General features: G+C 38.4%; 1 protein-coding gene across 2 annotated transcripts; it reads left to right on the forward strand.

Annotated features, from left to right (window-relative positions):
• Positions 1 to 1,959: 1,959 nt before the first annotated feature.
• On the forward strand, positions 1,960 to 12,581 carry LOC113703159 (nuclear pore complex protein NUP98A). 2 transcript variants are annotated; one of them, XM_027224436.2, is made up of 13 exons: positions 1,960 to 2,309; positions 2,723 to 2,818; positions 3,387 to 3,683; positions 5,504 to 5,983; positions 6,067 to 6,288; positions 6,374 to 7,011; positions 8,203 to 8,290; positions 8,429 to 8,489; positions 8,929 to 9,064; positions 9,290 to 9,406; positions 9,531 to 9,702; positions 10,709 to 10,771; positions 11,576 to 12,581. In XM_027224436.2, the coding sequence occupies exons 2-13, from the start codon at positions 2,803 to 2,805 to the stop codon at positions 12,259 to 12,261; spliced, it is 2,976 nt and encodes a 991-aa protein (XP_027080237.1). In that variant the 5' UTR covers positions 1,960 to 2,309; positions 2,723 to 2,802; the 3' UTR covers positions 12,262 to 12,581. The 2 variants fall into 2 exon arrangements, with proteins under 2 accessions (XP_027080237.1, XP_027080236.1); XM_027224435.2 differs by having other exon boundaries at positions 2,002 to 2,301.

Raw genomic sequence — 12,581 nt, forward strand, 5'->3', positions numbered from 1 at the left:
AAAGAATTAGGGAACTAGTACTAAAATAATTTGCTTTAATTTCCTTCACGACATGAACCAATCATAACACTGTTCAGTTTACTTACATATTATTATTATTATTATTTTTGGTAAGAGTTTACTCACATATTATTAAGTGATGATTCAAACAGCTAACATATCAATAGACTCATTAATCAATCACAATCGGACCATCGCAAGCTAAGAACTGAAACTCATAAAAAAATGAATTTAAGAAATGAAATTATTGCAACAGAACTAAAACTCATAAAAAAAAAATGACACCCAAGGAAGAAAAGGAAAGCATTATCTCTAGCAAGTACAGTAGGAAACACAGAGGAAGCATCTAAGTAAATGAAAAACTCAAGAAAAACATAAGCTCAGTAGAATTGATAGACATGCATTTGAAACCCAATAAATCAACATGGGTGTAACAGCAATAAGTGTGCTGTTTTATAGGACTGTGTTTGTTACGAATCATGAACTTGTGTTTTAAGGGGCTTTGCGAAAACAAATCATATAGGGAAAAGAGTCCCAATGGCCCTTCAACTCTTTCCCAAATAAAGTTTTAGCCCTCCAACAATTAATGTTAAAGTTTTGGCATTCGATCTAATAAAATAGTATATTCGTGGCCCTTCTGTCAAATTCATCAATTAAAATTGACGAGAAACATCATCTCGTGAGACGCACGACCAAATATCAAGGGCATTATAGTCTCTAAGTAAAAAAAAAGTAAAAACACTTTCATCTGATTTTTTCTCCAACAATTTCTAGGGAATAATGGACAAGAGCACGAAATATTCATCACCAAATTTTGCAGCTTCCAAGAAAAATCTTGGGTTTTCGGAGGAGATTCTACTGGATGGATGTCTGACGATAATGGATTTTGGAGGAGGGAGGGGGCTTGACAATCCCATTGTTGTTTGACCCTTTACTCACTGTGTTCTGCTCGAAAGGGTTTTTATAACAAAGGGAATATTGGGGGGATGGGAATGGGAATTAAAAGGGAGGATCCGGTGAAGGGGACTCAACGGAAAAAGGCGTCGATAGAGAAGTCAGCATTAGAGTTGACAGAGACAAGGACACAACAGTAGGGTCGCAGTTTATTGCTGCTGCCAATTTCTCAATTCACTGACCCATCAATCCACCCTATATATCAACGATTTACCATTACATTACATGAGTGCTCTGCATTTCCCGCCCTTCCTACTTCGTTGGGATATGTTAAAACTTAAAAAGGTGCTGCTATAGTCCTACTGCCCTCACCACTAACAAAGAACTTGCAGCAAGCTCAACTCTTTTTCTCAAATCCTTATATGCAGTCTCAGTCCCCAATTTCTGCTGGTACCAATTCAGTTGCATCTGCTTCTAGTGGAGGATACTATGTACAGAGAAGGCGCCCTGATCAACAGCAGCAGGCCCAACCCCAGCAGTCTCCAGGCTCATCTACATCATCTTCAACTGGGATGCTATCATTGTGTCCTGTTTCTTTAGCTGGTGCTAGGGTTTTGGAGCAAAAGGGATGGAAATTGTTGCAGGGAAAAATCATTTATTTTCTTAGAGAGTATAATGTCCTTGATATTTCGTCGTGCATCTCACGAGATGATGCTTAATTGCTGGATTTGACAGAAGGGCCACGAAAATATTATTTTATTAGATCGAGGGCCAAAACTTTAGTATTAATTATTTGAGGGCTAAAACTTTACTTGAGAAAAAGTTGGAGGGCCATTGGGACTCTTTTCCCAATCATATATTGATCGATGGGCAAAGTCGTAATTATGATTTCACCGATTATAAAAAAAAAGAAAAATCATTTCACCGAATCAAGAGCCGTATACACTACACATATCAATAGTGGCGTTCGGGCTTGAACCAACCAAAAAAGGTTCGGGAATTATGAACACGGCCTTTTGCTCATAAAGCCCTAATCAGGAGTATAACAAATACTCTAAGTCTTCTAAGTACCACTTACAAGTCGGTATCTTTTGGTTTTCTTTTCCTACAGCAAACAGCCTTTTCTCTCTCTTTCTCTCTCTTCCGTCTTTCTAGTCTCATAATAGGGCATAGAGACGTTCGGAAAACAAGGAAAAATGTACATGTATGTATGAATACGTGCAGAAATAAAAAGGCAAAAAAAGCAAAGTAATCTGCGGAGCGTCTAGATTGCACAACCAGCTGAGGCTGAGCGGAGTAGGAAGGTTGGGGGGGGGGTGCCTCTACTCCACCGTTTATGGTCAAGTCCAAGTGGTGGCAGATCGACGGTCGTCGGCGTATTTATTATCTTTCTTCTTCCTATCTCAGGTACCATCGTAAGTCGTAACCCTAGCTACTTCGTTCGCTTCGGCCCTTTTTCAAATTGTTTTTCTTTTCGTTTTTTACATTTTTTATTGTTTGTATTCTGTTTATGTAGTGTACCACCAGCCCCCTAGCCGTGGTTTTTCCGCTAGTTTTATTTATTTATTTATTTATTTTTGGGAATTGAAGTGGTCCATTCACTCATTTTGTGGATATCTACTTAGGTTTAATTCACTGACTTGAGAGAGCAGTTACTGGTAATTGAGTTGATTTTCTTGGTATAATTGAACTAGTCTTATTGGTCTTCATTCTTAATTACCAGCATCAAGTTGGTTGCATGTAGACAATCGATACAATTAGGCTGGACAATGTTCTCTGATTAGTCCTTACCAATTTCATGTTTTGTGCTGCATTCGCGTTTCTGCAGCTTTCTCAGGAGCTGCGGTCTTTCCCTTGCTGGATTAAACTTGATTGAGTTGCATTCAGGCTTTGTCTCTGGAACGAAAGATGTTTGGCTCAAGCCGTAAGTGTTCCCTCTTACATTTCTCCATTACCTGTCTGGCAATCTGCCACTGCTCCTTTCTTTCCCCCTTTTTTCCCCTTTTGCTCCTCGCTATTTGCTAATTTTCCCTAGGAGGGGAGGGCCTGAAGGTACATTTTTTGTTAGGAGTTATATTTATGTTTTCTTATTTGTTTTACGTTGTAAGTGTGTCTCTATGCTACTTAATGTGGTACGGACTTAGAATTTGTGAATCTTAAGGCCCTTACCGAAGGTACATTTTTTGTTAGGAGTTATATTTATGTTTTCTTATTTGTTTTACGTTGTAAGTGTGTCTCTATACTACTTAATGTGGTACGGACTTAGAATTTGTGAATCTTAAGGCCCTTACTGGTCATCTTTAGTCTTTTCATTTCTGTTTCCTTCTCCTTGAACTTTTCTTTGCATTTTGCATTGTTAATAAGGACTGTTGTTGATATCATATGGCCTTTTGCCCTTTTTTATCTACAAAGATTCCTTTGATTCATAGATCCACTGATAACAGTTATACCATTCTTTTAATTGTGCACTAATTGTGCTATTCCTTTATCAGCTTTTGGGCAGGCATCTAATAGCCCGTTTGGGTCACAGTCAGTGTTTGGGCCGACCACCAATGCAGCCAGCAATCCTTTTGCTCCCAAAGCCTTTGGGAGTACGACTCCTTTTGGCGCTCAAACCGGGAGTTCTTTATTTGGCAGCACTTCTACTGGTGTGTTTGGGAACCAAAATTCTTCACCTTTGGGTTCCACATCAGTTTTTGGTTCTTCATCATCTCCTGCTTTTGGAACTTCAACGCCTGCCTTTGGAGTGTCATCAGCTCCTGCCTTTGGTAGTTCGTCATCATTTGGAAGTACGTGCATAAAGTTTTATAACTTATATGCTTCTTGTTTCCTCCTTTTCTTTTCCACTTCGAGTGTGCCAAAGCTTGATGTGAGCTTGATTATTGATTTGATAATCTTGGTTATGGGGTTTCTAATTATTGTACCTCTTTGGGTCTAAAAGTCACTTCACAATCTTATGTTGAGATGACTCAATTTCACATTTGTTGCTTCTGAGGATAATTGATTCAGTTGTGTGGGATAGCTTTAGAAGTGAACAAGGTAAAGAATGTGTTCCAATTTATCATTGCATTTGCCACTACTCATGTGATGACAATTCTTGCAAGATGTTACTGAAATTGGTGGAAGTATGGCTTGAATATTCTGCAAAGATGTGGGCTTTTTTTGCTTCTTTTACCTTTAACTCTTGGGTTTTAGTTTGCTTTTTTCTCCTTTTCACCTTGTCAACCCTCTTTCCAGCTCTCCTGTTCCTCGGTTTGCCTCCACATCCCTTCAACTTCTCTTTTTAACTCTTGTGGTACCACCTTCTCTTATCCCACTTCCTTAGTTGCCCCTGTCAAGCAGAAAAAGACAAAAAGAAAATTGATAAGTGCAGAAACAATATGTCAGGGCTGAGTTTTTTTTTTTTTTTTTTTGGTTTTGGAGACAAATGCTGCAACTTTTTGGGGGATTTATGTCTAGGTTTTGAACCCATAGAGTTTTCAGTGAATCGGGTGGGCTTTTGTCACAAAAGTTTGTTGCTTTAAATGGTTGTTTTGTTGTGTTCTGTGGCTTATGTTGTCAGTAATGGGCTGCTACTGTTGACTTTGGGGATTCTTTGCTGTGTTTTGAACTGATTACGTTGAAGTTGTTGCTTGAGTTATTGGTTTTGTTCATGAATTGATTGGTTTTAATGAGATTCAGTTTGGTGCCTTCTTTTGAGAGGATTGCCTAATAGTGCCAGTAAAAGAAGAAAACAAAAATGTAAATCAGTTGAAACTGTTTTTCTTTTTATGTGGCCTTAATGTTGGTGGAACAGTCATGTTGTAGGACATCTTTCTAGTTAACCACATCCCTGGCAGAAAAACATAACAGTATGGGGCAGTCCCTTAATTTATTGTACATACTCTCCGTCAAATCTTCTGACCCCTGATTGGACAGGCAAATCTTTCACATCAAGTCTTAATGATTATTCTATGCAGGTTTTATAGGGTATGTTGTGTGTTAGTCTTATCCTCGGAAAGAATGCATGTATCCTTGTGTTAAAATTCTGTTGCAGCAGGTCAAATTGGAACAACTTTACCATTTTGTTAAGGCCTGAATTACTGGATATTTAATTTTAAAAGCAGAACCTTTGGACTGATAGAGGATAAGGATATTCTACCAAATAGGTATTTTGAGGAGAATTCTTGATGGTATGCCTTGCTTCACTTGAAAAGTGAGCCTCAAGCAAAAAGGAGCTAGAGGACTAAACCTATATGTTTTCCTTGTATGTGGCTGTGCAATTATCTTATCAAGTTCAGATATAACTTGATTTATCTAACTTCCTACACATTTGCTTTGGAGAGTCTTAGTTCCATGGTAGACTTAAATTCTTATGGGGGTTCACAATAAATTGTAATTTCTTTCTTTTATACCAGAGGGATAATATTCCATCCTTGTTTTGCTTTTTTTTTTTTTAAATTTATTTCACACTCTAAATCTGGGTATTGCCTGTAGTTTTTTCCCTGTAGCCTTTGGTGATTTCAGTGTTTCGATCTTTGATGTACGAGGTTTTGTCTTTGCTTTGTGTGTTATTTCACCTTCAGACATGTAACTTATGGTGATATTTGTAATTGTTGCAAATGAACAGGTACATCTGTTTTTGGACAGAAGCCTGCTTTTGGAGCCTTTGGTGCTGGTACCACCCAAACTAGTCCATTCGGAGGCTCTTTTCAACAGTCACAGCCCGCTTTTGGTAGTAATCTATTTGGTTCCTCGACACCTTTTGGCGCATCAAGTCAACAACCTGCATTTGGTGCTCCAAGCACGCCGGCATTTGGTGCTGCAAGCTCGCCAGCATTTGGTGCTGCAAGCTCGCCGGCATTTGGTGCTGCAAGCTCGCCGGCATTTGGTGCTACAGGCAGTGCATTTGGTGCTGCAAGTGTTCCAGCATTTGGTGCTGCAAGTGCGCCTGCATTTGGTGCTGCAAGTGCGCCTGCTTTTGGTGCTGCAAGTAGTCCCTCTTTTAGTTTTGGTTCCTCTCCAGCTTTTGGCCAGTCGGCTTCTACTTTTGGTAGTAGTCCATTTGGCACTACTACAACACCTTTTGGAGCTCAGAGTTCACCATTTGGTAAGCTTTCTGGGGTCTCAGTTTTATCACCATGACTATTTTCTTTTGTTACTGTTTTTGATCTCCTTGCAACTCTCATGTAGGAGCTCAGGCTACTACTCCAACATTTGGCAGCTCTGGTTTTGGACAATCTGCTTTTGGAACCCAGCGTGGGGGAAGTAGGGTCACCCCTTATGTGCCAACAGCTGAGGTAGACACTGGTACACAACCAGCTGGAAAACTTGAATCAATATCAGCCATGCCTGTTTACAAGGATAAGAGCCATGAAGAACTTCGATGGGAGGACTATCAGCTTGGAGATAAAGGTAAATGTACTAATCCATAGGATGTTAGTCTGTATATCTCATGAAGCACCTTCTTACTTGAACTATTATATTTTTGTGCTACCAGGAGGACCTGCGCCTGCTGGGCAGTCAACTGCTGCAATTGGTGGTTTTGGTGCTTCAGGATTCGGATCCTCTTCGACCCCTGCTTTTGGCCAGTCGTCTGCTAGCCCCTTTTCATCTTCCACTTCTTCCAACCCTTTTGCACCAAAAACTTCATCTTTCACTAGTCCAGGTTTTGGATCTTCATCTTCCTCTGCGTTTGGTTCTTCACCTTTTGGAGCTGCAACCCCATCGAACCCCTTTGGCTCGACAACATCATCCACCCCTACCCTGTTTAATTCAAACCCCCCTTTTGGAGCCAGTACCTCCCCTTCACTTTTTGGCTCTTCAAATGCTGCTTCTTTTGGAACATCAACTTCTATTTTTGGTTCGTCATCTGCACAAGCAACAAATCCTCCATTTGGTTCTGGCTTAAGCTTTGGCAACACTCAGTCATCCCCGTTGTTCCAATCAACTACGCCTTCACTTGGACAGACCAGTTCTCCTTTTGGACAGGCCACGTCATCCTTTGGACAAAGTGCACCACCTTTTGGCCAATCAAGCATATTTACTTCACCATCTTCTGGTTTTGGTGGCAACTTGTTTTCAAGCACTTCATCATTGTTAACTACAAGCAATCCCATTGGGTTTGGTCAGACCACTGTGAGTCAATTAACTGCTGCTCCTTTTCTATTTGGTTGAGAAGAGTTATTCATTGAGTATTCTCTCTTCTTCAAGCATATTGGGTAAAGTTTATTTCATATGAGTTAGAGGTAGTTTTTAGAAGGCCGTTTCTGTCAAGCTTGGTAAAGTAGCAACATGTCTTGTCCGTTTCTGTCAAGTTTGATAAAGTAGCAACTTGTCTTGTCAACATAAAGTGTTTTCCCTGTAGCTCTATCTCTCTCTGGATCAGTCCATCTGGATTGGTGACTTTAGAAAGTTATTTACTATTATCATGTGAATGAAGGGATATCATTTTCAAGTGAAGCATTGTTCTAGTGGAAGTACAGACTGTATGCTAGAAGGTAGTAGGATGGAGTTGCAATATGTCATACTTCATCTTGCTATAATATAGTGTCATTGGGATTGATGACTTTTGAAAGTTATTTATTATCATTGTGTGAATGAATGGATATCATTTTCAAGTCTTTTGGTAAAAATACGGAATGTATGCCATAAGTTAGAAGACCGAAGTTGCAATCCACCATACTTCATCTTGCTATGATATAGTGTACTTCTGGAACTAGAGATGAATTACTGGTGGAATATTCTACTTTTATAGCCTTTTTTCCTACTTTTTTTTTTGAAATTTGTTGCAAGTCATGTTGAAAGTAATAGATGGTGGTTGTTTAGACTTGTGGTTGCAATCCACTACTTTTTTTAATTTTTTTTTTTAAATTTGGTGCAAGTCATGCTGAAAGTAATAGATGGTGGTTGTTTGGACTTGTGGTTGCAATCCACTACTTTCTCCTTACTTTTTTGAAATTTTTTTGAAATTTGGTGCTTGGAACCCAGCAACCACATGTCTTTGGATTGATGTGTGAGAAAATCTTGGAATACGATTTGGTAAAGTTTATGATGCAAAATTGAGGATAATATTAGCTGGAAATTGTATACTTTCATGATTGAATAGGTGGTGGTTGTTTATCCTTTAGTGATATGGCAGACTTCCAGTTGTCTTTTTGAGAAAGCAGCTTACCAACTACTTGTCTGATTTGCTTCAGCATATTATTTCATGAACTCTAGGTTCCTTGTCTAAATTGATTGAATTTTTCATTTTATCTATTTCTCTGTGTATGTATGTGCATAAGTGGACTGATTGGTTGTAGTTGTACTTCTGATTTTCCTTTGAAGCCTTCCATTTCTACACCATTTCAAGTGGTGCAGCCTGCTCAGAGTACTGGTGCATTTGGCTTTGGAAACTTTGGTCAGACACCATCAGGTTAGTTGAATATCATATATATATATATATTTTTTCTTATTATGACTTTCTAACATCATCAGATTCCTCGAGTATCAATTTTTTTTTAAAACTTTTTCTAGTTTTATTGCCTAACATACATTTCCTTTTGGGTAACAGCTGGTACAAGTGCCTTGGGTGTCACGTCAAACATATTTGGTCAGACTGCTTTTGGGCAATCGTATGTATAAAACCAGTCTTAGTTTTTCGTTGCCTGATAATATTGCTATGTATGCATAAGCCACATGATGGATGGGATCAAGAAGTTAAATACACCCATTCAAAATCTTATTATGAATACTTACCATTGTTGATATTAAGCACTTTTTAATGTAATCTTCATTTCCTAGTCCTTATCCTATGAGCTGTTCTGGCGATTTACACCTTCAGAAATACTTGCTGAAATTTATTCTGCTGAAATTTCTCCAACTTTTAGTTGGTGATCTACTTTCTGAGATTCAGTAACATGTAAAAGTTGGTAGCTTGACTTCAGTTAGGGTTTAACCAAAGAAAATTGGGGTGTAGGCGTAGGGTAGGCATTCTAATTAAAATGATCGCTGTCTTTTCATTTTTGAAATCTGCCCTACCCTAGTACCCATGCATCTGATGCATGCATACAGGTCAGCTATTCAGAGCTCTATGGTTGGACAATCTGTTCCAACAAATCCGTTTGGAACTTTACCAGCAATGCCACAGATGTCAATTGGTCGCACTGGCACTTCTCCTTCAATTCAGTATGGGATTTCTAGCCTACCTGTAAGTGTGCTTGTCCTGTACGAACCAAGTAAAGAATATTTTACAAACTTTTCATTCTTTAAATGCTTTTGTTAAGGCTATTCTTTGAATGATTTGTTTCTTTTCCTTTTTTTAGCATAATATACTTGTATATATGCTTATTAGGATCTCTTATTACTGTTGGGAGTGTCTAAAGAACAATCTGCAAGAACTATGAACAGAGTTAATGATGTGCTTTTTGAACAGGTCGTTGACAAACCTGCTCCTGTCAGGATATCATCAATTTTGACTTCTAGACATCTTTCCCAAAGACGGATCAGGTTGCCTGCTAGGAAATACCATCCGAAACCTGATGGTCCTAAAGTGAGGAGATTTTTGTTGCATTAACTGGTGTTGTTAGTTTTCCTATGTATGATCTCCTTTCATTTTGAGGCAAAATCCCTGACAACAAAAATGAGTATTTTGTTGCTTATGCTGTTATAAACAGGTTCCTTTCTTCAATGATGATGAAGAAACACCCAGTACACCAAAAGCAGATGCCCTTTTCATTCCCAGGGAAAACCCTAGAGCTTTGGTGATTCGTCCAGTGGAACAGCGGCAACCTAGGATGAGTGTTGAGAAAAACACCCAGTACACATCTAGTGCCACTCATGAGAATGGTAAACTTGGTTGTTAATTGCATTTGTATTCCTATTGAATTGTGTTTGTTCGGCATAATTTTTCCCCATATAAAGCACACGTGTACATCTCTTGTTTCCTCCCAATTAACATTGTTGTATCTGGAGTCATCCTTTCATGTGTGTTTTGAGTCTTGTATGCATAGACTTGATTGTTGAAAGAAACATGAATGCATAAACGGGATATGGGGAAGTGTTCTTGGTTGGTGTACCTGATTTTGTTGTATTCCAGATGATAAATTTAAGGCTCGAGTTATTGGATCCAGTCAAATAGTTCAAGGTGAATTTGATACAATTGACGGTACAATGGATGCAGCTAACACAAGGTTTATAAATTTAGGGGCTAATTGTATTTTTTTTTGGGGATGTGAGTGTAATGCGATCCTTGCTAACTTATTCAAGACTTTATAGGTTGACATAACAATAATTTGCTCTAGAATTAATTCAGATTCTATTTATGTTTGCTATATAATGAATTTGTTATGAATATTTGTAATGACAAAGATTTTGATTATCCCCAAAAATTCCAGTATTAGATGATGACCTTAAAGTATGGTTAGGTATGAGAGAGAATAAATACAGAAGAAATGATTTCCCTTTCTCAGTTTGGCTTGCTTAATCAAGTTTTATTTGGTTTTATCCTTTCATTAATTGTTTTGATAGTAGTGGTTTCCATCTTTTACTACCAAAAGTTACATATATGTGATTCAATGCCATGATCAAGTGTATATCTGATTCAATGCCATGACAAAGTTTAGAGCCTTTCTTTTTGGTTTAGATTGTTGATTGTGATTTAGGATATTGTTTCCAACCATATCTGTTCTAAATAGAATCTGGATTTCTTGTAGCTACTAGATGTCTTGAAAATTTAAACTAAGTGTTGTTTGATTATGATTAAAGCAACAGGCCTTTCTGCAACATGCACACGTATGTTTCAGATTTGGGTTCATTTTCTGGTAACTGAATTTGTCCGGTTTTATGTCTCCAGGTAAACCTCCAGAATTTGGTTCTGCTCCTCCTGTAAATGGGTTTAGTGCTGAGGATACAGATAGTAAGTAGTTGATGTTTTAACTGTTGGCATGACCTTTTGTTACTTCTATACAATAAAATGTTATTTGTAAACTTTCTGGTATGTGTTACTGAATATGAATATTTATCAGTTTTGCATTTGGTGCATGTGTATTTCTTCGTAGGTTATTTCTTGAGAAAAAGTTTTATAGAGATATTCTTGTTCAAGACGTAGAGCAAACTAAACCAAAATAAAGATCAAACTACTGATTTCAAGATTATATCATGCTTAACTGTTTGGTTTTTCTGAGTAGATAGCAGATACTAATTAGCAAAGGACGGAAATAGGGGGTCCCAAGTCTCTGAAATTTTTGTTTTTGCCCCTTCGAAATTTGAAAGATTTCTAATTGTGTCATTTATAAATTAAACTTTTTTTCACAGCTTATGTCTGGGTTACCTTTGGTTGAATACAGTCTCAACCAACTTAACATTCTTGAGGACTTTATTGTTGGAAGGTTAACAAGGAATGGTCCTTTTAATCTTAATTCACTGGCGTGTTTACAGGGATTATTGCCCGTTTTATCACTTTGTAGTTATGTTAGTGCCTCAACTCATTGAATCAATGCAAATCACTTTGGACTTCAGTCTCCAAATAATTTAGCATATGTACTAATATTAGTGTTTGAATCTGTTGAGTTGACACCATAGATATTTAGACGTTTATGTTATTTCCGGAAGAAAGTAAAACTTCAATCTTAGTCTTTCATGTGTAATATTTGCTTGCTGTGGTCTTACTGTAACACCCCCCCTCCCCCAAAAACCCCGGTTTGGGGGTGGGACAATGCAGAATTTTTAGTTGAAAATGGCTTCAAGGATCAAGTTCATCCTGTCAAACAGAACCAGAAGCCTAATGGGGTTTCTGATGAGCATTCGACGCAAAAGGGAGATTTGTACAGTATCACTCTTACTGGCCACCGAGCTGGTGAAGCAGCTGTTGCTTACGAGTACGGTGCTGAAATTGAGGCGCTGATGCCAAAACTTCGTCATGCTGATTATTATACAGAGCCCAAAATCCAGGAGCTGGCAGCCAAAGAAAGGGTTGAAGCAGGATACTGCCGGCGGGTGGAGAATTTTGTGGTTGGAAGACACGGCTATGGCAGCATCAAGTTCATTGGGGAGACAGATGTTCGCCGACTTGACCTAGAATCTTTGGTCCAATTTAATAACCGAGAGGTGATAGTATACATGGATGAGAGCAAGAAACCTCCTGTTGGACAAGGTCTTAATAAGCCTGCAGAAGTGACACTCCTGAATATAAAATGCTTTGACAAGAAGACTGGACAGCATTATACAGAGGGTCCAAGAATTGAGAAGTATAAGGAGATGCTTAAAAGGAAGGCAGAGGATCAAGGTGCTGAATTTGTTTCTTATGACCCAGTAAAAGGAGAATGGAAGTTCAGAGTCAAGCATTTCAGTGGATACAGCCTCAGGGAAGATGTTGATGAGTCTTCATATCTTTCTACAAGATGCTGAAGTCTGGATGAAACATGAATGGGAGTAATTGTAATGCTGTCTTAGATTTTTTTTTTTTTTTTGGGGTTTTTGTGCATGTATATAGGAATTTATACCAATTTTATGGCACCTTATTAGATATACTGCTGCTGCATTGCAGATTGTCGTTACCCTCTCGCTTTGTTGTTGTGGGCTCTTTTTGTTGTTTTTCCCTCCTTGGGGGATGTGGTATGTTTACAATCTGGGATTTGGCCTACAGGCTACAGTGGTTCATATCCTGTTTTGGTCTATTGGTTTTGAACAGTATGAAAGGGTGAAACAACTCCAGGTTAAATGTGATC

Source organism: Coffea arabica, chromosome 8e (assembly GCF_036785885.1).
Source record: "Coffea arabica cultivar ET-39 chromosome 8e, Coffea Arabica ET-39 HiFi, whole genome shotgun sequence".
Classification (NCBI taxonomy): domain Eukaryota; kingdom Viridiplantae; phylum Streptophyta; class Magnoliopsida; order Gentianales; family Rubiaceae; genus Coffea; species Coffea arabica.

Excerpts from the sequence above, each read along its gene's own strand:
- LOC113703159 (XM_027224436.2), top strand. Across the intron at positions 3,684-5,503 it reads TAGTTCGTCATCATTTGGAA|GTACATCTGTTTTTGGACAG; the intron begins GTACGTGCATAA and ends GCAAATGAACAG. Across the intron at positions 9,065-9,289 it reads ATGGGATTTCTAGCCTACCT|GTCGTTGACAAACCTGCTCC; the intron begins GTAAGTGTGCTT and ends CTTTTTGAACAG.